General features: G+C 42.7%; 1 protein-coding gene across 3 annotated transcripts; it reads right to left on the bottom strand.

Annotated features, from left to right (window-relative positions):
• Nucleotides 1-169: 169 nt before the first annotated feature.
• LOC126981227 (synaptic vesicle glycoprotein 2C-like) lies at nucleotides 170-27,829 on the bottom strand. Of its 3 annotated transcripts, XM_050832082.1 has the most exons (14): nucleotides 22,563-22,641; nucleotides 19,468-19,775; nucleotides 10,393-10,449; nucleotides 10,006-10,167; nucleotides 9,743-9,905; nucleotides 9,133-9,254; nucleotides 8,264-8,369; nucleotides 7,409-7,541; nucleotides 6,492-6,667; nucleotides 6,088-6,166; nucleotides 5,740-5,929; nucleotides 5,477-5,636; nucleotides 3,264-3,391; nucleotides 170-2,202 (listed from the first exon to the last, which is right to left on the bottom strand). In XM_050832082.1, the coding sequence occupies exons 1-14, from the start codon at nucleotides 22,568-22,570 to the stop codon at nucleotides 2,147-2,149; spliced, it is 1,848 nt and encodes a 615-aa protein (XP_050688039.1). In that variant the 5' UTR covers nucleotides 22,571-22,641; the 3' UTR covers nucleotides 170-2,146. The 3 variants fall into 3 exon arrangements, with proteins under 3 accessions (XP_050688039.1, XP_050688040.1, XP_050688041.1); XM_050832083.1 differs by lacking the exons at nucleotides 19,468-19,775; nucleotides 22,563-22,641 and adding an exon at nucleotides 27,507-27,829; XM_050832084.1 differs by lacking the exons at nucleotides 19,468-19,775; nucleotides 22,563-22,641 and adding an exon at nucleotides 13,897-13,997.
• Between the last annotated feature and the right edge of the window lie 153 nt (nucleotides 27,830-27,982).

Below are 27,982 nucleotides of genomic sequence, written 5' to 3'. Positions count from 1 at the left end.
TAAATGAATCCAGAAATGTATGGAATGAAAAATGTTGGTGAATCTGAAAATAAATAGGAATGAATGCAGAAAAAGACTAGTGATGATATTTAATGTGTAGAAGATATATAAGGCATGAAAAAAGTATTGGTGAATCTGAAAATATATAGGAATGGATGCAGAAAAAGACTTGTGATAATATTTAATGTGTAGAAGATATATAAGGCATGAAAAAAGTATTGGTGAATCTGAAAATATATAGGAATGGATGCAGAAAAAGACTTGTGATAATATTTAATGTGTAGAAGATATATAAGGAATGAAAAAAGTATTGTTGAATTTAAAATACAAATATGAATGCACAGAGTAATAATCAAATCTTTTAAATAATAGACACAGAAGGAATGGTGGAAAATATATCAAATGTGAACAGAAATATATGGAATGAGGAGGAGGAGGCCTAGAGAACCCTGAACACATTGATAAACTAAAGGAATGAGGAGAAATACATGGAAGGAGTCACAGAGAATCCTTAAACACATTGATAAACGTAAGGAATGTAGCGGAATGTTAGGTGAAATGTGAACAGGGAAGTTATCATAGAGAATCTTTAAACACATTGATAAACGTAAGGAATGTGGAGGAATGTTAGGTGAACGTGAACAGGGAAGTTGTCATAGAGAATCCTTAAACACATTGATAAACGTAAGGAATGTGGAGGAATGTTAGGTGAACGTGAACAGGGAAGTTATCATAGAGAATCCTTAAACACATTGATAAAGTAAAGGAATGTGGAGGAATGTTAAGTGAAATGTGAACAGGGAAGTTATCATAGAATCCTTAAACACATTGATAAAGTAAAGGAATGTGGAGGAATGTTAAGTGAAATGTGAACAGGGAAGTTATCATAGAGAATCTTTAAACACATTGATAAACTTAAGGAATAAAGAAGAATGTGACGGCAAATGCAGAATAGCGAATGTGAACAGAAATAAAAGGAATGAATACAAAAAAATCCTAAACAAACATAGATAAAATAAAAGAATGAGGAGGGATGTTAGGCGATATGTGACGGCAAATGTAGTAGATTGAACGCGAACAGAAATAAAAGAAATAAGAAGTTAAAGTCAATCGAAAACGCAGATAAAATACAAGAAAAATGTGGGATGTCAGCTGAAATGTGACGCGATAATGTATAATAAAATAAAAAGGAACAGAAATAAAAGGAATAATTTGTCACAGAGAATCATAAACACACAGATAAAATAAAGGAATGAGGAGGAATGTTATATATGAGACGGCAAATATAATATAGTGAATGTGAAGAGAAATAGAAGGAATATATACTAAAAATCCCTAAACAATAAAAGGAAATAAATAAAGGAAATAAAAGGACTAGAGAGGAATGTTATATGATATGTGAAAGCAAATGTAGTAGTAGTATATATTGATTCTAAAGCCATGGAGACGAGGGATTGATTATTGGGGAGAGCAGCTCTTGGGGCCGCAACTGCAGGGTCATATGGTGCCGAGACAGAGGGAGAAACTAGACTTTAGCAAATATATATAAATAACCAACGAACTCTATAATAAAATCTCTCTAAATCAATCAAAATCAAAATAAATCTTTCTAAATCAATCAATGCTTAATCTCTCTCTTCTTAACATACATAGACATCAGCACCACAGTGAATTTATAATGTATGTAGGTATGTATGTATTTTTTTTACGGTAAAGGAAGCAGCTCAAAGGTATAAATAAATAAGTAAAAAATAAAAAGGCTGCTAATCATTGCTCCTATGTATGTATGTATGTATGTATATCCACGTAAGGCTTTGTGCAATTAAAATATATTACAAACCAGAGCCTTTATATAGCGTCAAAATATCACAATTAACCCAGAATGGATGTGACGATTGTACGATAACACAGTGGTACATCTCTCTCTCTCTAAACGTATCAGCTGCTCAATTACCCTCTTCAAAAGGCCTCTCGCAGAAGTTCCTATGGTTTTCACGGACGGTTTCATGACGCCGATGATAGTTTGACACAGCTTCAGCATCTCAAATGGAAAAGTCACCCATGAAAACCTGATCCATCTTCTCTGAACCCTTCGGAAACAGTCACAATGGGAGACCGATATGTTTGTGAGTATGGAACTTGGGTCTCACATAAGGGCTGTCCGTGTCGTGTTGGGCAGCACAATACCCAGACAACCACCACCTGCAACGGAGAAATCGGCAATCAGACTACGAGAATGCATAAGAAGGAATGGCAGAAAATATACGAAGATGAACGCATAAGAAAGAATGATGGAAAATAATAAGTGTGTACAAAAATATGTTCAAGAAAAGGAATCCCAGAAAATTATAAATGTGTCCAGAATTATATGGAATAGGAATAGATGAATGCATAAGAAGGAATGGCAGAAAATATACGAAGATGAACGCATAAGAAAGAATGATGGAAAATAATAAGTGTGTACAAAAATATGTTCAAGAAAAGGAATCCCAGAATATTATAAATGTGTCCAGAATTATATGGAATAGGAATAGATGAATGCGTTAGAAGGAATGGTGAAAATATATGAGGATGAATGGACAAGAAGGAGGGAAAGTTTTGGAAAGTTTCGTTTAGTCGGCGCAACATCTGTGGTCATATGCCAGAGAGAGACAGAAGGGGAAGGAATTATAGGAGAAGGGAACAGATCCCAGGAGAAGAGACACAATCCCTGATAAATACCTTGTACCCATTCACTGCTGGGTGGACAGGGGCGTAGGGTATCGGTAAAGCCGCCCAAATTTTTCCACTCCGCCCGGGAATCGAACCCGGGCTCTCTCGGTTGTGAGCTGAGTGTGCTAACCACTGCACCACGAAGCCCCCATACAAGAAGGAGGGAATGGCAGAAAATAATGAATGTGTAGCAACAGAAATAGATGAAATATAAATACATGAATATATAAGAATGGAAAAGATACACAGAGATGAATGCACAATTAGGAATGGCAGAAAATAACAAATGTGTACAGAAATAAGTATATGGAACCATCCCCTTTAATACTATTATTATCATTATTATTATTATTATTATTAGTAGTAGTAGTAGTAGAAGTAGTAGTAGTAGTAGTACAAGAGATTAAGCCGGGAGAGAGGGAGGGGTGCAGACACAATAAGCTGCCTATTCAATGACCCCCAAAATTCTCACTAAAAAACCTTGCTAAATGGAGGGTCTACCATACGTCCTTATTGAGTTGAGTCTTACGAGGGAACTCTAATGTACTCACAGATGAGGAAGGCAGCAACGAGGAACATGGGTATGGCGCAGTACAGATCCACCAGGTAGCCGAAGGTGATGGTGCCGAGGATGGCCCCGATGCGCGCCGCCAGGAGGGTCACTGCCAGCGCTGTGGACCTATGGGGGGGGGAGCATCGTCAAGCACACACATGAAGGGGACAAAGGTAATGCCATGAAATGAATCTAAAGTTCGTAAATGCAGCGACAGGGGAGGAAGGTTTTATGATGACGACAAAACCACAAAAGTGTCTCCTCGTCCCTCCTTTTATTTTTATTTTTTTTTACGATTGTTCTATAGTGCCAGTCGGCTTTCTTAACCTGGTAGCAGCAGGGATCATGATTCTTAATGGTCCTTCTAAGCGAGAAAAATGAGAAAAAATCATCACTCACACGAACCATTTCATAATATATATCAAAGCATTTGTGATCAGTTTATGTATCATCTAAATTTTTTTTGGGGGGGTTATTTCAAGGCACAAATTTGGCCCGTCGCTGCTACACTGTAAAGCCACAAATTTGGCCCATCGCTGCTACACTGTAAAGCCACAAATTTGGCCCGTCGCTGCTACACTGTAAAGCCACAAATTTGGCCCATCGCTGCTACACTGTAAAGCCACAAATTTGGCCCGTCGCTGCTACACTGTAAAGCCACAAATTTGGCCCGTCGCTGCTACACTGTAAAGCCACAAATTTGGCCCGTCGCTGCTACACTGTAAAGCCACAAATTTGGCCCGTCGCTGCTACACTGTAAAGCCACAAATTTGGCCCGTCACTGCTACCGGGTTAAGGGGGCACAATGGTTGCCCCAGCCTATTAGTGGTGCAGGCAAGTGTTTTATAGCGGCGCCATCTTAGAGGAACAGGAAATGAGATATCCATGATGGCAATTCCTGATAATGTACTTTCTTACTTACTCACTTGGAGAAAAGAAAATGGTGAGAAAAAAATTGCAATATTAATCACTTCTAAGTAAAGTTTCTGGGAAAGCAATGATGATTTACAAAAGAGCTTTACTAAAAATATCACAATGCATGAGATAGATTAGTCATTGATTTTCACAACACAAAGGGTCGTATTATGACATTTCGTTGCCCAAGAACACATATTTGACAGGGCTTTCGTAGGAGCTTGGGGCATTTCCTGGAGTAGTTTTATGACCCTGGTGGTAGTTTGACCCTCCTTCTGTGCCATGAACCTTAAAAAACACTCATGAAAACCTGATTGATGCCCTCTTTGACCTTTAGAAATAGTTGATGTGAGAAGCGATGGTGTCTTAAAATACGGCCATAACATTCCTCAAATTAAGAGAACAGGTTGAAAACAGAGATGATGGGATGAACTTACAACTGAGGGAAGTACTTATGTAAGCTGTTAACTTATCACAGAGAGGGAAAGCAAGACAGAGAAGCTATATATATTTAAAACCCAGAAACTTTAAGACTTTTTCCCTCCCAGGGCGCTGTAATGTAAACTGTTAACTTATCACAGAGAGGGAAAGCAAGACAGGGAGGCTATATATATTTAAAACCCAGAAACTTTAAGACTTTTTTTCCTTCCAAGGCGCTGTAATGTAAACTGTCAACATATCACAGAGGGAAAGCAAGACAGAGAAGCTATATATATTTAAAACCCAGAAACTTTAAGACTTTTTTTCCCTCCCAGGGCACTGTAATGTAAACTGTTAACTTATCACAGAGAGGGAAAGCAAGACAGGGAAGCTATATATATTTAAAACCCAGAAACTTTAAGACTTTTTTTCCCTCCCAGGGCACTGTAATGTAAACTGTTAACTTATCACAGAGAGGGAAAGCAAGACAGGGAAGCTATATATATTTAAAACCCAGAAACTTTAAGACTTTTTTTCCCTCCCAGGGCACTGTAATGTAAACTGTTAACTTATCACAGAGAGGGAAAGCAAGATAGGGAAGCTATATATATTTAAAACCCAGAAACTTTAAGACTTTTTCCCTCCCAGGGCGCTGTAATGTAAACTGTTAACTTATCACAGAGAGGGAAAGCAAGACAGGGAGGCTATATATATTTAAAACCCAGAAACTTTAAGACTTTTTCCCTCCCAGGGCGCTGTAATGTAAACTGTTAACTTATCACAGAGAGGGAAAGCAAGACAGGGAAGCTATATATATTTAAAACCCAGAAACTTTAAGACTTTTTTTCCTCCCAAGGTGCTGAGCGAGGGGCCAACCTGAGGTGCGTGGGGAAGAGCTCGGCGCCCAGGCAGTCGAGCGCGTTGAAACCCATGGTGGAGACGGCCCCGAAGATGCAGGCCAGGATTAGGTTGTCGAGCGAGGACTTGACGAAGTAAACGCCAAACGCTGCGACGCCTGACAGTACCATGCTGAACACTGCGTAGTAATAGTAATAGTAGTAGTAGTAATAGTAGTAGTAGTACACACATCGACCACTCACCCACTGCCTCCCCCAAAACACAACACCCAAGTCACTCACCCAAGAAGAACTTCCTCCCGAGTTTGTCCATGGCGAGGATGGTCCAGACATTGGCCGGCAGCGGGGCGATGGATGTGATGAGAGTGTTGATAAGTGCCTCCGTCTCCACCCGGGTGCCCTCGCTGTCCTTGCACGGGTCCTCCACCACTGTGTCGTTCCCATGGTAGGAGGTCAGCTCACACACGCTCACCTGGTAATATGAGACTCTCTGTTAGCTCACACACACACACACACACACACACATGACGTTGCACAATTCTCTGGCTCATCGAAAGTCCGCATATAGTGTCAAAGTGTAAAGCAAAAGTCTAATAAATAAATTGTGCCGGAGCAGGATGTATCTTTCACCTTGTCATTAGGGTGTTCGTTGTAGTACTGCTCCAGGCGATTAAACAGCTCCGGGAACCACAGCCACAGCCCATAGTACCTGAGGAGACAAGTTAATTTATGTATCCTGTAGGTAAGGAAGTTTGAACCCCAGTGTCTCCGTGTGATGTCAGGAAGGCGGCATCTTCCTTTGTCTGCTTATATGAGGGTCGGTGTGATACATTATTTTTTTTTTTTTTACAGTAGAGGAAACAGTTCAAGGGCAAAAAAAGGAAACAATCATGAAAAAAAGGCCTGCTACTCACTGCCCCCACAAAAGAGTCAAGAGGAGTGGCTGAAAGACAGGTCAATTTCAGGAGGAGAGGTGTCCTGATACCCTCCCCTTGGTTGCTCCCTCTAGTGACAAAAAAAAGTCAAGTGCCTACCCGAACTGTATGGCGAAGTTGATGAAGAGCATGATGACAGTGGCGAAGATGAGGGAGCGGCTGAAGAGTGCCTCGGTCTGCCGCCACGTCTGACGCACGGTGGAGATGAAGGTGCCCCAGCAGCTCAGCTTGGCATCGCCCTGCACCTTAAGGCCCGACGCACTCAACACCTTGATCTGAAGACACACACAGTTATTATGATTGACATGTGGGGTGAGAAGGGAGATACTGATGTTATGGCTTAACCCCTTGACTGTGAATTTCCTACAAGAAGACCTCACCAAGCTACAGGAATGGAACAAAGAGTGGCTGCTACAATTCAATGAAGAAAAATGAAGTCCTGCAGCTTGGGAGGGGATATCCAGCACACCAATACCACATGGGAAACATGACACTATCCACCACAGAGGCAGAGAATGACCTGGGAGTGTATGTTACCAGGCTACCAGTGAAGGGATATCCAGCACATCAATACCACATGGGAAACACTCCACTATCCACCACAGAGGCAGAGAAAGACCTGGGAGTATATGTTACCAAGCTACCAGTGAAGGGATATCCAGCACACCGATACCACATGGGAAACACTCAACTATCCACCACAGAGGCAGAGAAAGACCTGGGAGTATATGTTACCAGGCTACCAGTGAAGGGATATCCAGCACACCAATACCACATGGGAAACACTCCACTATCCACCACAGATGCAGAGAATGACCTGGGAGTATATGTTACCAGGCTACCAGTGAAGGGATATCCAGCACACCAATACCACACGGGAAACACTCCACTATCCACCACAGAGGCAGAGAATGACCTGGGAGTATATGTTACCAGGCTACCAGTGAAGGCAAAATCCATGACAGTTGCAGCGGACAGGTTAAGACAAAGGAGAGACACAAGAGAGAGGGACGCACAGGGTAGGTGTAGGGGGAGCGGTTGGTGTTCATGGCATACATCTTGCGAAGGACGTCCAGCGCCTCCTCCTTGCGGTCCCTCAGCAGTAGGAACATTGGGGACTCCGGCAGCCACAGCATCAGGATGGAAATACTGCCGGAAGGGAAGAGTGACTTTTTTTTTCTATTTTTTTTTTACAACAAAGGAGACAGCTCAAGGGCACGAAAAAAGTAAACAATAATAAAAAAAAAGCCTGCTACTCGCTGCTTGATGTGTCTGATGTTGAGTGATGTTGGTGATGAGTCTGATGGTGAGTGATGCTGGTGGTGAGTCTGATGGTGATTGATGTTGGTGATGAGTCAGGTGAATGTGGGTTTATTGATGTTAACTGGTGTGGGTGATGAGTCTGATGTTGAGTGATGCTGGTGGTGAGTCTGACAGTGATTGATGTTGGTGATGAGTCAGGTGAATATGGGTTTATTGATGTTGAGTGATGTGGGTGATGAGTCTGATGTCCTATATGTAAATGTTTGGACTAGGTATATGTGAATTTTCTTTTTCTTTTTTTTTCTTTTGTATACAGCAAGGGAGACAGCTCAAGGGCAATTAAACAGAAAAACAAAAACAAAAAGCTCGGCACTGCTCCAAGAACCGTAACCGTAACAAGACACCACAAGAGAGATCAATTTCGGGATGATGATGACAAACCTATTAATGCTTGAAGGACCACAAACGGACCTACAAAAAATATCTCAAAGCAAAACCCAAAAAATAATATATGATCAAAATAATGTAGAAGTAAAAAGATAATAAGCATTTGTTCGCCCCTAACTGATGTAATATAATAAAATAACAACCCCCTCGCTGGTCCTCACATGAGCGCCGGCAGGGCACAGATGGTGAGGAAGACGCGCCAAGAGTTGTAGACGAAGTTGGGCGTCGCGAACCCGATGTTGAAGGGAATGGTTGCCAACGCTATCACTGCCGAGGGAAAGACGTGGACATTAGCGGCCATATAACATACCATACACCATACCATAACATAACATACCATACCCATACTTGGAGTGTACCCTCGTCCTGAGCTGAGAAACACCCAGGCATTGTAAGTGAACGGGAGGTGACCATGGGAAAATACAAGCATCTCCTTCACTCTACAATCTCCGACATTGACTTACAACATGACTTACAACATTTCCAACCCATGATGATTTACTTGGAGCTGAGAAACACCCAGGCATTGTAACTGAACGGGAGGTGACCATGGGAAAATACAAGCATCTCCTTCACTCTACAATCTCCGACATTGACTTACAACATGACTTGCAACATTTCCAACCCATGATGGTTTACTTGGAGCGTACCCTCGTCCTGAGCTGAGACACACCCGGGCATTGTAAGTGAACGGGAGGTGACCATGGGAAAATACAAGCATCTCCCTCACTCTACAGTCTCCAAATAAGGAACATTCAAGTCTCCTCGTCTTTTGGGCAGTTCGACAGTCCAACACAAACATTGTAAGCTCCCAACCAAACCATATTCACCAAAATGCTCCGTTACTTCTACGCAATACTAGATACCAATAAAAATTTTCCTGTGTAGTTTCCTAAAATTCCCTCTTTTTTATATCACCGCCAAACACTATAGAGACACAAGTAGTCTTTTTTGTCCTATTGTATGTTTGGTTGGTGAGCTTACAAACTTGCCTTATTGGACTGTAAAACTGGCCCTCTGACATACATACATGCGACCAAGACGTTTCCGACCATCCAGAAGGAGGCGATGACGCTGAGAGCCATCCCTCGCTTGTGTGGCGGCTGGAACTCGCTGATGTACGCCCACACCAAGGGGATGCTGCCGCCAACACTGTGGAAGAATGACAGGAACCTCTGCATGATGGTCTTCGTAATTATAATATGGTTTTCAACAAGACTCCACTGTGACAACTAAAGGTCAATTATTCCACAGTTTGGTACAGTGGGTTGGTAAGCTTCTAAACCAATGAATATCCTCCCTTCCCTCCCTCCCTTTCTCCCTTATCCCTCCCTTCCTTTCTTCCTTCCTACCTCCTTCCCTTTCTCCCTCTTTCCATCCCTTCCTCTCTCCCTCCTTCCCTCCCTCCCTCCTTCCCTTTCTCCCTCCTTCCCTTCCTCTCTCTCTCCTTCCCTTTCTCCCTCTTTCCATCCCTTCCTCTCTCCCTCCTTCCCTTCCTCTCTCTCTCCTTCTTTCTCCCTCCCTTCTTCCCTCTCTCTCTCCCTCGCTCCTTCCGTATTTCTCTTTCCTTCCCTTTCTCCCTCCCTTCCTCTCTCCTTCCCTCCGTCCCTCGCTCCTTTCTCCCTCCTTCCCTCCCTCACCCCAAGCCGGAGACGAAGCGGAGGAAGAGGAAGGCGGGGAAGGTCTGGACGAAGGAGGAGGCCAGGCCGGATATGCCGTTGACCAGCAGGGAGATGACCAGGGTGTTCCGGCGGCCGTAGATGTCACCGAGGCAACCCCACACATAGCCCCCAACCATCATGCCTGCAGGGAGGGCAAAGGAGGGGAGTGAACAGGGGATCTCCACGCTGTTTATTCATCGACCTGACCAACTTAATTCCTGTAGCAAGAGTGTCTGACCCACCGATGAAGGCCATAGCGCTGAGCCACCCCTTGTCCGCTGAGGTCATATGCAGGTCACACTCCGCGGCCGGCAGCAAGATGGAGACGCACAGGATCTCAATGGCGTCACTGGCGTTGGCGAACCCCCCGATGAGGATAAGCCAGTACTGGAACATCCCGTACTCTAGGGGAGGGGAAGGGACATTGCTTATTGCCGGCATTATAACCATCATCACCCTCATCATCACCATAACGTACCCCCATTACTTTCAGCTACATCATGACGATCACTATCAACATCACCCATCTTTTTTTTTACGGCAAAGGAAGCAGAAATAGTGATAATGAGAGAAATAGCGCCCGTTAAACATCACCTATCATCATCACCATCGTCATCACCATCACCTACCTGTGGCTGTGATGGCCGCCTCGTAGTCTTCACCATCATCACCATCTTCCTCCACGTCTGAAAAGGAGGAAAAATGTTGGATAAATCGCAGCTAAATCTACACTGTGTTGTAGTAAAATGTATAATTGGACTAAGTATGGTGTAAAGATTGAGCCGAAACATGAACTATAAGAAATCAGCTCCTGGGATTAAAAACAACATAGGAAAAAGACTGAGAGAATATATATATACACAATTAACTTCCATAAGCAGTTTAAAATCTTCTAGCACCATTTTTCCTTCTATGTTTTCCGATATAACTAATTTCTGTTCTTTATTTACACAGGTCACCCTTTCAATAGCTCATTCTCTAATACTTAATACATATTCGTCCCTCTCCTTCAAGCACCAGTTTTCCTTCAATGTTTTCTGATATAACTAATTTCTGTTCTTTATTCACACAAGTCACCCTTTCAATAGCTCATTCTCTAATACTTAATAACATTCGTCCCTCTCCTTCAAGCACCATTTTTCCTTCAATGTTTTCTGATATAACTAATTTCTGTTCTTTATTCACACAAGTCACCCCTTCAATAGCTCATTCTCTAATACTTAATACATATTCGTCCCTCTCCTTCAAGCACCAGTTTTCCTTCCATGTTTTCTGATATAACTAATTTCTGTTCTTTATTTACACAGGTCACCCTTTCAATAGCTCATTCTTTAATACTTAATACATATTCTTCCCTCTCCTTCTAACACCATTTTTCTTTCAATGTTTTCTGATATAACTAATTTCTGTTCTTTATTTACACAGGTCACCCTTTAAATAGCTCATTCTCTAATACTTGATACATATTCGTCCCTCTCCTTCTACCACCAGTTTTCCTTCAATGTTTTCCGATATAACTAATTTCTGTTCTTTATTTACACAGGTCACCCCTCCAATAGCTCATTCTCTAATACTTAATACATATTCTTCCCGATCCTTCTAGCACCATTTTTCCTTCAATGTTTTCTGATATAACTAATTTCTGTTCTTTATTTACACAGGTCACCCTTTCAATAGCTCATTCTCTAATACTTAATACATATTCGTCCCTCTCCTTCAAGCACCAGTTTTCCTTCCATGTTTTCTGATATAACTAATTTCTGTTCTTTATTCACACAGGTCACCCTTTCAATAGCTCATTCTCTAATACTTAATACATATTCGTCCCTCTCCTTCAAACACCATTTTTCCTTCTATGCTTTCCGATATAACTAATTTCTGTTCTTTATTTACACAGGTCACCCTTTCAATAGCTCATTCTCTAATACTTGATACATATTCTTCCCTCTCCTTCAAGCACCAGTTTTCCTTCAATGTTTTCTGATATAACTAATTTCTGTTCTTTATTTACACAGGTCACCCTTTCAATAGCTCATTCTCTAATACTTAATACATATTCTTCCCTCTTCTTCCCTCTCCTTCAAGCACCAGTTTTCCTTCTATGTTTTCCGATATAACTAATTTCTGTTCTTTATTTACACAGGTCACCCTTTCAATAGCTCATTCTCTAATACTTGATACATATTCGTCCCTCTCCTTCAAGCACCATTTTTCCTTCAATGTCTTCTGCTTTACTATTAGAGGAGGTGATGTATATGATGGAAGAGATTTTAGCTGTGAAATACGTGCGGGAGAGAACTACTCACACCAGCAGATCTAGAAAATAGTTTTGGGGGGGGAACTTGGCACTCGGTTGAATAGAGATTTTGGGTTCTATTCCCGGGCAGAGTGAGAGTTAAAATGGGCTTCCTCTCTTTACACCCCAGCCCCTGCGCCTCTGTATAGCCTAGAGCTGAGTGGTTGCTGTGACCGCCTACCACTCCTCGGGGCAACGGTTCGAGTCCGATTAGGTACCTTCAGCGCACTGCCCACCCAGCTATTGCTCCTGCCTGGATCATCCTTCCTTTCGGGTTGGTCGATAAACGGGTGCCTGGGGAAACTTGGGAAAGGTAAATTGTGGGAATCCTGACGGCACAGGGCCAAGTGTGCCCGGGCTAGTGGATACGAGTCCACCACTCGTGACAAGATGCCCCCCCCCCACCCACCCCCGGATCCGCCACTGACTCACACCTAGGAATTAGCAGTAAGTGTTGACAAATGTGCGTGTAATGCACCCACATCCAGACGGTAATTAATACTAATCATGAGGGGTGGGTGGGTAGAAAATAAGGTTGATTTAGTGAACACTTGAATTGGAAAAAGATCACATGCTCTCTCTCTCTCTCTCTCTCTCTCTCTCTCTGTTACTTACTGACTGATTGCACAACTTTGAGAGAGAGAGAGAGAGAGAGAGAGAGAGAGAGAGAGAGAGAGTAACATACGGGTCAGTGAATTTCACACTGATTAGGAAAGGTCTGATTAAAAATGATAGGGACTGACCGTACCTCCTCTTCCTTCTTCCCTCCCTCCCTCCCTCTTTAGTAACGACGAGGAACGACTCAAATGACTCAATCTCTTTACATTGGAGAAAAGACGCCTACGAGGGGATATGATTCAACTCTTCAAGTATATATTTGAAAAAGTATATATCTGAAAAAGTTGAATAACGTCGATTACTCCAAATTCTTTGAGCTGCAAACCAACTCAAGAACTAGAAATAACGGTTTACCCATTCAGTCGAGTCGATGTAACACAGACATCAGAAGGAGTTTCTTTTCAAACCGAGTCATCCGCCACTGGAACAATCTTCCTTCAGAAGTAGTAAATGCGAATACCATCAACTCCTTCAAATATAGAATCGACCATCACTTCGCTGCATCGGGAGTAAACTGAATAACGAGGTGCTTTCATCTGCTCCTCAATATCGAGGTGCTTTCATCTGCTCCCCAGGCCCCAAGTGGCTGTCGAGCAGGTTAAATCACCAACGCGGGCAATTTCGTAATGAGCCAAAGGCTTTCTGTTGCCTGCATTTCCATGTTTCCATGTTTCTCTATCTCGCCAGTTATTAGCCTCCACAATCTCTTCCTCCCTCCCTCTAACTCACCAGCTGGACACTTTTTTTTTACGTGTTTCGCCTATAGCGCCGGGAGGCTTTCTTCAGGGACCTGGTGGTCGGTCCAAGCCCGTCATGGCGCAGACAAATTTTTTTTTAAAGTGGCGCCAAAATTAGTATTAGGACTATCAAGTGATTATCAAAGTTACCCACAGCATTTTTTTCAAGTAAGCAGTTATCATGAAATAAAAATTGAATGATAATGAACATACGCATGCACAGCTGCCTTCCTATCTATAAATACATACTGTCTATCTATCTATCCATCTCCATCTATCACCAACTCGCCTCATTCAGTTCAGTACAACACTCCTTTTTCTGTATATATGTAGATCACGATTCCACTAGTATAGAAAAACGAATTCATCTGAGCACGCGAGAGTACCTGTATACCGTACCTTGTGATATCGTATGCGCGGACTGAGTTTGTATCATACGGGAAAGATTTCACCTCAGAACGAACACAAAAGATGACATATACCTCGCTGCTGCTGTTGCTTCCTCTGGCAAGGCTGCATGGTGCTTGGAAGGCGGGACTGCCACACGAATCTTCCCCCTTTGACGGTCACGCATGTACTGAGTCATGAGCTAGACTAGAGTATCACAGGTGTGTCGCCACGTAATACCAAGGTAACGTAAGGTAGATTTGGAGGAGGAAAATTACAGCTATTTGCTTAAACATTTGTCCACCAAGCACATACATTTGACAAGGCTTTCGTAAGAGTTGTGAGTTATTTCCAGGGGTAGTTTTATGAGCCTGGTGGTGGATTGACCTGTCCTCTGTTCTAGGTATGAAGGTGTAAAGATAATTAGAAGAGGAAAAGTAGAGGCCATATTCCTTTAAACATTTGACAAGGCTTTCGTAGGAGTTGTGAGTATTTTCAAGAGGTAGTTTTACGAGGCTGGTGGTAGTTTGACCCTTCTTCTGTAGCATGAACGTAAAGAAACACTCACGAGAACACACACACACACACACACACACACACACACACACACACACAGACACACATACACACACATACACTTTCTTTCCTCCCTTTCCTCTTTCCCTCCCCTTCTATATTCCTTCTTCCTTCCTTCCTTCCTTCTCTCCTTCCTTCCTTCCTTCCTTAATTCATTCATTGCAGGAGGAAAAACAGACCCATATGTAGCTTGGGATTTTTTTCTTCTTTTCTGGAGTTTTCTTTTTTATTATGCCTTGCGTGTGAGGGTGGGTGGGTGGGTGGAAGTGGGTGTGGGTGTGGGTGGGAGGGGGTTATACGATTGGGGGGTTGGGTGATTGTGGGGGGGGGGTAGCGGTGGGGTGACTGTGTGTGCGGGGGGAGAGATGGAAGGTGTGTGTGTGTGTGTGTGTGTGTGTGTGTGTGTGTGTGTGTGTGTGTGTGTGTGTGTGTGTGTGTGTGTGTGTGTCACGCCACCCACTCTAAATCAAATTCGCCCACATGGAAAAAATAAGTAAATGAATGTATAAATAAATAAATAAAGTAAATGTAAATGAAAATGATCAGCTTCCCAGAATGAGGAATGTGCACGAAATGTCAAGGTCACACCCACACACCCACACACACCCACCCACCCACACACACACACACACACTTTTCTTCCTCCCTTTCCTTCCTCCCTCCCCTTCTAAATTCCTTCTTTCCATCTTCTTTCCTTCCTTAATACATTTCCTTCTATCTTCCTTTCTCTCTCTTCATATACCCGTCCTACCACTATCTGGGGCATTACTTCACACACACACACACATACACACACACACACAGGAGCCACGCGTTACACAAGGGTGCTCGCCTGACACACGTGAGCTCCTATCATCTGGACACGCCCACAGGTTAAGAGTCTATCTATAATTTATCAACGCTGGAAGACTGTGATTTGACCCGACAACCAACCACGTACGGAGAGTGTTTCATAGAGTGCGTGTTAGTTATGGTGGTTTGGCGGGCTGGCTGGTGTGTTGCGATTTTCTTTTTCTTTTTTTTCCTCTTTTTTTTACAACAAAGGAGACAGCTCAAGGCCACACATAAAAGGAAACAATAATAGAAAAAAAGGCCCGTCTACTGTTTTTCTTTTTTTTTGTTTTTTGTTTTGTTTTCCTCTTTGGCGGGCTGGCTGCTGTGTTGCGATTTTTTTTATTTTTCTCTTTCTTTTTCACTATTTTTTTTGCCCTCTCTGCCCGTCTAGTGTTCCTTTTCTCTTTCTTTTCTTTTCGTTTTTTTCTCTTTTCCTCTATTTTGATATTTTTCCTTCTTATTTTCACTATTTTTTTTGCCCTCTCTGCCCGTCTAGTGTTCCTTTTCTCTTTCTTTTTTTTTCGTTTTTTTCTCTTTTCCTCTATTTTGATATTTTTCCTTCTTATTTTCTATATTTTTTTTGCCCTCTCTGCCCGTCTAGTGTTCCTTTTCTCTTTCTTTTCTTTTCGTTTTTCTCTTTTCCTCTATTTTGCTATTTTTCCTTCTTATTTTCTATATTTTTTTTGCCCTCTCTGCCCGTCTAGTGTTCCTTTTCTCTTTCTTTTTTTTTCGTTTTTTTCTCTTTTCCTCTATTTTGATATTTTTCCTTCTTATTTTCTATATTTTTTTGCCCTCTCTGCCCGTCTAGTGTTCCTTTTCTCTTTCTTTTTTTTTCGTTTTTTTCTCTTTTCCTCTATTTTGATATTTTTCCTTCTTATTTTCTATATTTTTTTGCCCTCTCTGCCCGTCTAGTGTTCCTTTTCTCTTTCTTTTTTTTTCGTTTTTTTCTCTTTTCCTCTATTTTGCTATTTTTCCTTCTTATTATCTATATTTTTTTGCCCTCTGCCTGTGCGCTTGTGTTCCTTTCCCCTTTATATATTTTCTTTGTCTTTTTATTCCTTTGTAATGTCTACCTCCTGACCCCTCTTTGGTCTTTATAAATAACTGATGTAAGAACCCAAAGTGTCTTATAATACCAATATATAGTCCCTTCCTCTTCATCTGAACCCTTGGACTCTTCGCCTCGGGGGCACAGGTCAGAATGTGTTCGGAAAGACTGACCCACATGGAGAGAACTCACCGATGCCCTCTCACTGATAAACACATACGAGTACCATTATACAAGCTGGTCCTTCAAGATTATTACGTGAATGTATATCTTACAGGCCTACACACACACACACACACACACACACACACACACACACACACACACACACACACACACACAGAGAGAGAGAGAGAGAGAGAGAGAGAGAGAGAGAGAGAGAGAGAGAGAGAGAGAGAGAGAGAGAGAGAGAGAGAGAGAGAGAGAGAGAGAGAGAGAGACAAACGCACAGTGCCTGAGAGCAAACAAGTTATCCAATAATAATAATAATAATAATAATAATAATAATAATAATAATAATAATAATAATAATAATAATAATAATATTAATAATAAGAAGAAGAAGAGAGAGAGAGAGAGAGAGAGAGAGAGAGAGAGAGAGAGAGAGAGAGAGAGAGAGAGAGAGAGAGAGAGAGAGCAAACACGCATCCTCTCAGCAAAAAAAAAAAATAAATAAATAAATAAATAAATAAATAAAGCTGATTCAAGACGGAAAGTAAAGACCACATGTTTCAAATCACCACCACCACCACCACCAGCGTCATCACCACCACCACCACCGTCACCACCACCACCACCACCAGCGTCATCACCACCACCACCACTAGCGTCATCACCACGACCACCACCAGCGTCATCACCACCACCACCACCACCACTAGCGTCATCACCACCACCACCACCAGCGTCATCACCACCACCACCAGCGTCATCACCACCACCATCACCACCACCACTATCACTATATCACTCTCCATCTCTGTATCACACCACGTCAAGATACACATTCAAGTACTGATCGTGATTTTCCTTCTTTTTTTTCCTTCATGGAGTGTTCATGGTGACTGGTTGGTAGTGGTCAGGGTTATCTTCTGAATGGTCACGTGATGGAAGAGGCTGGGCTTCGGGAGGACTGACGATGCGTGGGGGGAGGAGGAGGAGGAAAAGTTGGAAAGTTTCGTTTAGTCGGCGAAACATCTGTGGTCATATGCCGGAGAGAGACAGGAGAGGGAAGGAATTATAGGAGGAGGGAACAGACCTCAGGAGACGGGACACAACCCCCGATTAATACCTGGTACCCATTCACTGCTGGGTGGACAGGGGCGTAGGGTATCGGAAAAGCCGCCAAAATTTTTCCACTCCGCCCGGGAATCGAACCCGTGCTCTCTCGATTGTGAGCCGAGTGTGCTAACCACTGCACCACGAAACCCCCAGGAGGAGGAGGAGGAAGAGGGCAAAGGAGAAGGAAGGAGGTTAGACGGGTAGGGTGTGGGGGGGGTCGGTGGTGGTGATGGTGGGGGTGGATAGGGGAGACAGAAAGGGGGAAGAGGAAAGGTTAAGAAGGGGAGAGAATGGGCGTAAGGGAGAGGGGCGGGGGTAAGGAAGGGAAGGGTAGAGGGGAAGTGTGGGGTGCAAGAGGATGGGGGTAGGTTGGGGAGAGACGGGGAGGAGGAAGAAGGATTACTGAGGTGGGGAGGAGAGGGACGGGGGGTAAGGAAGGGAAGGGTAGAGGGGAAGTGTGGGGTGCGAGAGGATGGGGGTAGGTTGGGGAGAGACGGGGATGAGGAAGGATTAATGAGGTGGGGAGGAAAGGAGGTAAGGATGGGGAAGTTTGTAAGGGTGGGTATGATAATAATAATAATAATAATAATAATAATAATAATAATAATAATAATAATAATAATAATAATAATAATAATAATAATAATACACGGTACACGGTAAAACCACAAATTTGGCCCGTCGCTGTTACCGGGTTAAGAGGGAGATGAATTTACGTGTGTTTATATTTTATTGTATTATGAAAAACATCACCCTAACTCTCACCCCCCACCCCAAACTCCTTATTGTTAACTTTTACCCGTAATTCCCAACATCCTAAAGAAAGTATATATTCTAAAAACAGATGACCGGTTGAGAGCCCCCCTTAAGTAATTTGTTTGTCGGCCAGAGAAGTCTTTTTAGAAATGTTATCTCTTGTTGATCTTGGCGAGGTAAATGCAGTAATCGTGACTTGGTAATTTGGGGGCATCCTGTGGTAAGAGATTTTTTAATTATATATACCGGTATGTGTGTGTGTGTGTGTGTGTGTGTGTGATTCACCACGGCCTGATCACGAACTGGACTTACTTCCGCCAGCAGGTACCCTCCCGACGAAAGCAAGTGCTCATTTCGTCGATCTCTGGGTACTGCCATGACCTCACACACCACACGCCCCATTCTCCTAGCTCAAGGGGGGACAGTAACCACTCCTAGTCAACCGAAAGAATCCGGCCAGAGCGGGTCTCGAACCGCCGCCTGTTTGGCCGTTAAGCCTTGCAGCGCAGCGCTCTAACCGATTGTGCCACCGGAGCGTGTGTGTGTGAATTTTTGAGTGAATTAGTATACAGGGGGAACGAGTGAAAGAGAGAACGAAGAAAGAAAAAGAGAAAATTAGGAAAAAGAAAGAAAGAAGGAAGGAAGGAAGGAGGGAAAGAATGATAGATAAACAGAAAGGAAGAAGGAAAGAAGGAAGGAAAACAAAAGTTGGTAAGATATAATTATATAGACACAGATAGACAGATAGACAGACAGATAGACAGAGATAAATAGATTGATGGAGAATGAGAGAAAGAAAAAAAAGCATATCAAAGGGTAATTTCAGATGTAGGAGGTGGTGATGGTGGTGGTGATGGTGGTGGTGATGATGGTGGTGGTCATAATATTAATGATGATGATGGTGGTGGTGGTGGTGGTGAGTGCGTATCGTTATTAAAAACAGATTTATAACTCATAACACTTGCGTCTCTCTCTCTCTCTCTCTCTCTCTCTCTCTCTCTCTCTCTCTCTCTCTCTCTCTCTCTCTCTCACATCTCCATTCCCTTCTCCACCTCTCCCCTCCCTTCCTTTCTTTTCCCTTCCATCTTTCTTACTATTTTCTTCCATGATGCCCCCTCTTTCCATATCTATTTATCTGCCTTTATCTTCCTCTATCTATTGGTCAACTTACTGGCAGGTGCTGGGACGGAGGAGGAGGAGGAGGAGGAGGAGGGGGTGCCTATGTGCTGTGCGTGGAGAGGCAGATCTGGCACTCCCTCGGACACGGTAGGCACTATGACCCTTCTCTTCCTTCCCTCGGCATCGTCTGTTTCATTCTTGTCACTGTCCATACTCCTGTCACTGCCGCTGGTGCTTCTTCTCTCTGGGTCACTCCTGCTACCGTTGACACTTCCGTTACTGTCGGCGTCACTCCCGCCCACTCTCTCCCTCTCGTTCTCCTTCCCGCCTCCCTCGTCGGGCTGTGTTGGCTCCCGCATCCTAAGCACGAGGCAGATTTTGTAAACGACGTGTTAGCATTTGTTAACAGTTATGGGGCTTGTGTGCCATTTTTTATTCTACTTTCAACACGGATTCAATCAAGATGGCGCCACTATAAACAGTTATGGAGCTCGCGTGGCATTTTTTATTCTACTTTCAACACGGGGTCAATCAAGATGGCGCCACTATAAACAGTTATGGGGCTTGTGTGCCATTTTTTATTCAACTTTCAACACGGGGTCAATCAAGATGGCGCCACTATAAACAGTTATGGAGCTCGCGTGGCAATTTTTATTCTACTTTCAACACGGGGTCAATCAAGATCGCGCCACTAAAACAGTTATGGGGCTCGCATGGCATTTTTTATTCTACTTTCAACACGGGGTCAATCAAGATGGCGCCACTATAAACAGTTATGGAGCTCGCGTGGCATTTTTTATTCTACTTTCAACACGGGGTCAATCAAGATGGCGCCACTATAAACAGTTATGGGGCTCGCATGGCATTTTTTATTCTACTTTCAACACGGGGTCAATCAAGATGGCGCCACTATAAACAGTTATGGAGCTCGCGTGGCATTTTTTATTCTACTTTCAACACGGGGTCAATCAAGATGGCGCCACTATAAACAGTTATGGGGCTCGCATGGCATTTTTTATTCAACTTTCAACACGGGGTCAATCAAGATGGCGCCACTATAAACAGTTATGGAGCTCGCATGGCATTTTTTATTCTACTTTCAACACGGATTCAATCAAGATGGCGCCACTATAAACAGTTATGGGGCTCGCATGGCATTTTTTATTCTACTTTCAACACGGATTCAATCAAGATGGCGCCACTATAAACAGTTATGGAGCTCGCGTGGCATTTTTTATTCTACTTTCAACACGGATTCAATCAAGATGGCGCCACTATAAACACTTGAATGCGCCACAACAGGCAGCAAGGGGCCAACCACTACCCCACCAAGAAAGTCTATTCAAACCATAGGAGAAAAAGAAAAAAAACAAAAACGCCTTGTAAAACGGGTTCAAAATGACAAACCAGCCCCGTTGGTGTTACTGAAGACTAACAATCCAACCTTCAGAATATCAGGGGAAGGTGTGATGCTATAAGGCTTGGTGTGATGTTTTGTGATGCTATAAGGCTTGGTGTGATGTTTCGTGATGCTATAAGGCTTGGTGTGATGTTTCGTGATGCTATAAGGCTTGGTGTGATGTTTCGTGATGCTATACGGCTTGGTGTGATGTTTCGTGATGCTATAAGGCTTGGTGTGATGTTTCGTGATGCTATAAGGCTTGGTGTGATGTTTCGTGATGCTATAAGGCTTGGTGTGATGTTTCGTGATGCTATAAGGCTTGGTGTGATGTTTTGTGATGCTATAAGGCTTGATGTGATGTTTTGTGATGCTATAAGGCTTGGTGTGATGTTTCGTGATCCTATAAGGCTTGGTGTGATGTTTTGTGATGCTATAAGGCTTGGTGTGATGTTTCGTGATGCTATAAGGCTTGGTGTGATGTTTTATGATGCTATAAGGCTTGGTGTGATGTTTCGTAATCCTATAAGGCTTGGTGTGATGTTTCGTGATGCTATACGGCTTGGTGTGATGTTTCGTGATGCTATAAGGCTTGGTGTGATGTTTCGTGATGCTATAAGGCTTGGTGTGATGTTTCGTGATGCTATAAGGCTTCGTGTGATGTTTCGTGATGCTATAAGGCTTCGTGTGATGTTTCGTGATGCTATAAGGCTTGGTGTGATGTTTTGTGATGCTATAAGGCTTGGTGTGATGTTTCGTGATGCTATAAGGCTTGGTGTGATGTTTCGTGATGCTATAAGGCTTGGTGTGATGTTTCGTGATGCTATAAGGCTTGGTGTGATGTTTTATGATGCTATAAGGCTTGGTGTGATGTTTCGTGATGCTATAAGGCTTGGTGTGATGTTTCGTGATGCTATAAGGCTTGGTGTGATGTTTCGTGATGCTATAAGGCTTGGTGTGATGTTTCGTAATCCTATAAGGCTTGGTGTGATGTTTCGTGGTGTTCTAAGGCTTGGTGTGATGTTTCGTGGTGTTCTAAGGCTTGGTGTGATGTTTCGTGATGCTATAAGGCTTGGTGTGATGTTTCAAGTCTCAAGTTTCGTAACACGCGCGGGAAAGTTACGCCAAGCCGCGAACTCTTATGGATGTCACGTTCGGAGAGTTACGACACACACACACACACACACACACACACACACACACACACACACACACACACACACACACACACACACACACACACACACACTCTGGAATATATAGATTACCTGGAGAAGTCATGTGTTTGAAAGATTAATGTTTTTGATGAAAGGAAAATAAGATAATATAGTTTCAGAGAGAGAGAGAGAGAGAGAGAGAGAGAGAGAGATGGTTAAAAGGAAACAAAGAAAGAATGGAGAAGTAAAGAAAGAGAAAAGAAAAGAGAAAACTACAAAAAACATAGAAAACACATAAAAAAGGAAGTTCTGAGAGAGAGAGAGAGAGAGAGAGAGAGAGAGAAGATAGTTAAAAGGAAACAAAGAAGGAATGAAAAGTAAAGTAAGAAAAGGAAAGAGAAAACTTAAAAAAAAAAAAAAACATAGAAAATACATAAAAAAGGAAGTTCTGAGAGAGAGAGAGAGAGAGAGAGAGAGAGAGAGAGAGAGGAACTGGGAAGCCTAACCTCTACCTGTGTGCCTGCTTGCATACCTTGACGACACACACACACACACCACCACCACTACCACCACCACCACCACTGTCACCACCTGTCCATCGCTCCGTACGCGGCCACCGCAAACACAACACTGACACTTAACACTTAACACCACCACCACCACCACCACCCCCTCCCTCTCCCCACTCACCTACATCCCCAGTCACTCCCCCCTCCCACTCCTCCTCTCCCCTTCACCTCTCACTCCACCTCCTCTTCCCCCTCCTCCTCCTAACCACCACCAGCTCGACATACTGATTACCTCCTCTTTCTCCCTCCCTCCCTTATCTCTCCATCTCTCCTCCCTCCCCCCCTGACCCCCCCAAACAAACAGCAAGCAAGGTCGGTCTCTCTCTCTCTCTCTCTCTCTCTCTCTCTCTCTCTCTCTCTCTCTCACCTGTAGGTCTTCCATCACCCTGACACACACACACACACACACACACACACACACAGCAATCTCTTCCTTTAATACAGGTTTTCAATTTCTATCACTGGTCCACAAGCAAAGACACATTATAATAATTTGCTTAAACAAATAAAAAATCACTAATATTATGAGAAAACAAGGAAGAAAGCTCAAAGAAGAATGGTTTATTTGTTTTTTTGTTTGTTTTTGTTTTACCTTCATGCTGGTTACATTACTAATAAACAATAATAAATAAATAAATAAGTAAATAAATATAAATTATGATGATTTTTTAATGAATGGGATTTTTGTAGGAGCAGATTTGTGGGTTTTTCTTTCATTATTTTTTTATTTTTTTGCCATTATGCTGTTTCTTTTGCTGTAAATAAAATATATAAAAAAATATACATTACAGACATCAACAAAAAGCTTGCAAAACTTATAAAAAAAATTGGGTTATTGTGTGAAATCAATCAAGGTCTTCAAAACTACCCTGAACAAAACACATGACCTTTAACCCGGTAGCAGCAGGGATCATGTTTCTTAATTAATGGTCCCTCTAAGTGAGAAGAATGGGAAAAAATCATCACTCACACAAACCATTTCATAATACATCTCAAAGCATTTGTGATCAGTTCATATATCATCTATTTTTGGGGGTTAAATCATGGCACAAATTTGGCCCATCGCTGCTACTGGGTTAACGATATCATGAAGGAACAAACAACCAAAAATATATCAACCATACAGACCCCCCAACCAAACTTACTAGAGAGCAACCCGACACCACTAAGTAACCTATCGCTCCTAAGTCTAAGGATTCACAAGTTAAGTAGAAGTCTAGTGCCACTTAACTGTTGCTAATCTAACTTGTTTTCCTCCTGCCTATAACTTGGAGAGCAACCCAACACCACTAAGTAACCTATCGCTCCTAAGTCTAAGGATTCACAAGTTAAGTAGAAGTCTAGCACCACTTAACTGTTGCTAACCTAACCTGTTTTCCTCCTGCCTATGACTTAGAGAGCAACCACTAACACTAAGTAACCTATCGCTCCTAAGTCTAAGGATTCACAAGTTAAGTAGAAGTCTAGCACCACTTAACTGTTGCTAACCTAACCTGTTTTCCTCCTGCCTATGACTTAGAGAGCAACCACTAACACTAAGTAACCTATCGCTCCTAAGTCTAAGGATTCACAAGTTAAGTAGGAGTCTAGCGCCACTTAACTGTTGCTAACCTAACCTGTATTTGCTCCTGCCTATAACTTGACCACCTTCAAGAGCGGAGTATCAAGACACTTCTCCTCCCAAAATTGACCTCAAAGAACTTCAGTATCGTCGACCACTCCAAGTTTTTTATATGACCTAACTTAAGAACCAGAAAGAACGGTCTGGTGAGGTCAGGTCAAGCGAGGCGATGAAGGACAGACAGGATCTTCTCTTTGTCAAACCGAGTCATCCACCACTGCAATGACCTTCCTGCCGATGTTAACTCTCGGTCTTTCTACTTCTGTTTGGAGCAACGATTAGCTGGTCTTTTTTTTTTTTTTTTGTGTGTGTGTGTGTGTGTGTTGTCTTTATTTTTGCCCCTGAGCTGGTTCCCTTGCTGTAAAAAAAAAAAATTATAAAGAAAATCAGTAACTTCTTAGACTACTTTCCAACCATGTGCGACCCTTTCACATCAACATTTCACACCCAAGACCTCGTATACCCCAAGTCACTGAGTTGTCATGGCCCAGAATTGGCACAGTGTGAAAGGGGCAGTAACCAACAGCTGTAATGACCCGCCTCAGGTTCTAAGATACTCCTGTTGGCTCATAAATATTACTGGTCATCATATAGCCACTTCTCACCTCCAAAAATACCATTAATGTCTTTGCTTGACAGTTATGGAATGAAACACATCTCTTCATCTGTACGTACAAGGTGAAGACACGAGCGTGTTCGCCAAATTAAGAACCTAAATCAAGGTATGACTCTATTATATTAACCCGGTAGCAGCGGGGATCATGTTTCTTAATGGTCCCTCCAAGCGAAAAAAATGAAAAAAATCACCCCTCACACAAACCATTTCATAATATACATCAAAGCATTTGTGATCAGATTATGTATCATCTATTTTAGGGGGTTTATATCATGGCACAAATTTGGCCCGTCGCTGATACACGGTAAAGCCACAAATTTGGCCCGTCGCTGATACACGATAAAGCCACAAATTTGGCCCGTCGCTGATACACGGTAAAGCCACAAATTTGGCCCGTCGCTGATACACGGTAAAGCCACAAATTTGGCCCGTCGCTGATACACAGTAAAGCCACAAATTTGGCCCGTCGCTGATACACGGTAAAGCCACAAATTTGGCCCGTCGCTGATACACGGTAAAGCCACAAATTTGGCCCGTCGCTGTTACCAGGTTAACAGGCAAATAGTAAAAAAGATCCTTCCAAACTAACAGACCCCAAAATGCAATCTAGCGGAGAGCAACCTAATACCACCATGTCAGTAACCACTCACTGCAATGTCGACGCTAAAATTATCATCATCATCCTATACATAAGGTTGCGTTTTTCCATGATTTCTTGTGAGGTTAGAGGAAAATGGTCACGGTAACTTCTCTCTCTCTCTCTCTCTCTCTCTCTCTCTCTCTCTCTCTCTCTTGTAGCGGTTCTCCTTAAGTGTTTCTGTTTTGTTTCCTTTGTGTTTTCTTTGTTTTGTTTTGCTTCCTTTGTTTTATTTTGTTTCCTTTTGTTTGGCTTATATTGTCTTTGTTTATTCATTATATCCATAAATACCAGCTTGTTTTAGGTTAGGTCAGATTAATTGGGGATTGAGGGGAGGCTGACCCAGACCTCTTGTGCAATCCCCCTCACAGGTTATGAGGTTGTGTTAGCGCATGCCGCTGAACCATAGCTCCCTTTTTTTTTACATGCTGTCAATAGCACTGTTAAGCTGTCTGGAGGGGTCTCTTGGACAATCCCAGCCTGTTATACCCTGTTCACTTAAGTCCGACCCAAGATGACAACATAAACCTAAGCGTGTTTGCAAGCTGAGTGCTGATTGGCTACTGCATTGGCTTCCAAGTTTTCTTTAACCTCTGTTTGTGTTTATCTCACGCAGCACTTTCCGCTAATCTGCACTGTGCTTACGAACACGCTTAGGTTTATGTTGTCAGCTTGGGTCAGACTTAAGTGAACAGACTACAGTGGCGCAGGTGTATTTTACTTATAGGGGCTGCCCTGGATTATGACTTGGCCCGTGCTGCACCCCAGTTCTCCTTTTGACCGAAGTCACTGAAGTTAGGGTTCACTGAAAATCTGGACAGCATTTTTTATTATTTTTTTTTACAGGAAAGGAAGCAGCTCAGGGGCAACAAAAAAGAAAGTGAAGAGAAAAAAAGCCCGCTATTCGCTGCTCCTAAAAAAAGAGATAAAAGTAAAGAGTGGCCAAGAGAGAGAGTGTGGGTAGTCTTCCGCTACTTGGCCAGGGTTGAAAAATCAGTGTTTCAGTGGGACATGAACCTAGATCCACAAGCTCACCACACCTGGACACCACTCAGCCACCGCCTTCCCATTGATGCAGGACTGGTAAAGCATCACTGTAAAACTGTCCTGCCTCTCTCATTTTCTATATTCAGTCGTCCCTCAAATAGTACGGTTTCCAATAGTTTGGTTTCGGCTTTATACGGATTGTCATGGAAGACCTTTTAGGATTTTTATATTTCCTCCTCATTGGGATATCTAAAAATCCTTAAAAATCTTCTTAGAAAATCCACATAAAACCAAAACTGAACTATAGAAAACTGTACTATTTGAGGGTAAACTGTAATCTGAAGCTTTATAGTGTACACAACTCAGCCTTTGTTTACTTAATTGTCTTATACTTACTCAGTTATATACAAACCCCTACAGACTGGCGTACCTACAGATTTCGGCTGCCCCTTTCTATCCCTATTTCGTATACCTCTTTTTTTTTTTTACAACAAAGGAGACAGCTCAAGGGCACACAAAAAAGGAAACAATAATAAAAAAAAGCCCGCTACTCGCTGCTCCTGTAAAGAATCCAAAGAGGTGGCCAAAAGAGGGGTCGATTTCAGGAGAGGTGTCCAGATACCCTTAACTTTGCACATGGGGTAGCAACCAGGTGAGTTAACCAGGTGAGGTAAGTGTAATATATTTCTGAAAAATGGTGCATGGCTAAGTGGACGGTATTCACAAAAAAATAATTAAATATCAAATCTCACCAAACCTAACATAGTCTCCTCTTTTCCCCCTCCAACCCCCCCCCCACCACCACCCCCAATAGGCCTATCTAAGCATTTTTTTTTCACTCCCACGTTCACTTTATAATTCAGGGATGTGTATTCATTTCCTAACCTATAAGACAGGCAAAATATCTGTGGCGAGATGTAAAAAAAAAGAAAATGTGTCAAACTCCACGACATGATGGGTGTAATTCTAGATAAAGTCCAAGTAGTCATGTAGATTAACCAGGCAAGAGAGAGAGAGAGAGAGAGAGAGAGAGAGAGAGAGAGAGAGAGAGAGAGAGAGAGAGAGAGAGAGAGAGAGAGAGAGAGAGAGAGAGAGAGAGACTCACCCCGGTCCTCCAGCCGAGAGTCCAGCAAGGCCCGGCGTTCCATGTTCGAGCCCCGGCAGATGGAGAACACACACACACACGCACACACAAACACGACCTTTCTCTATGCTCCGCTAGGCAACACACAAACACACGAACACACGCATATATCAGCTGTTCATTGCCATATTATGTAAGTTCCATGTCTTCAGTGGGTTATATTGTCTTTGTTTATCCTTTGTTTCACTTATATCATCGTTTTTCCCTTACATATTCGTTCCTTTTACGTTGTTTACTGGGATCAGCTGTTCTTCGTAAACAAAACACACGTCAACTTGGATGGACTTTAGACCAAGACCAAGACCAAGAGATCTGCCTTTGTAACGGTGCTCCTTTTCAGTGTTCTTGTTTATGTTTTGTTTCCTTTTATTGTGGTTCTTTCGGTTTGCTTTGTATGTCCTTGTGTTTCCTTTGTTTCTTTTTGTCTTGCTTCCTTT

Source organism: Eriocheir sinensis, chromosome 47 (genome assembly GCF_024679095.1).
Source record: "Eriocheir sinensis breed Jianghai 21 chromosome 47, ASM2467909v1, whole genome shotgun sequence".
In the NCBI taxonomy this organism is placed as follows: Eukaryota; Metazoa; Arthropoda; class Malacostraca; order Decapoda; family Varunidae; genus Eriocheir; species Eriocheir sinensis.
The sequence above is the reverse complement of the archived record's forward strand: the minus strand, read 5'-3'. Positions and strand labels throughout refer to the sequence as shown.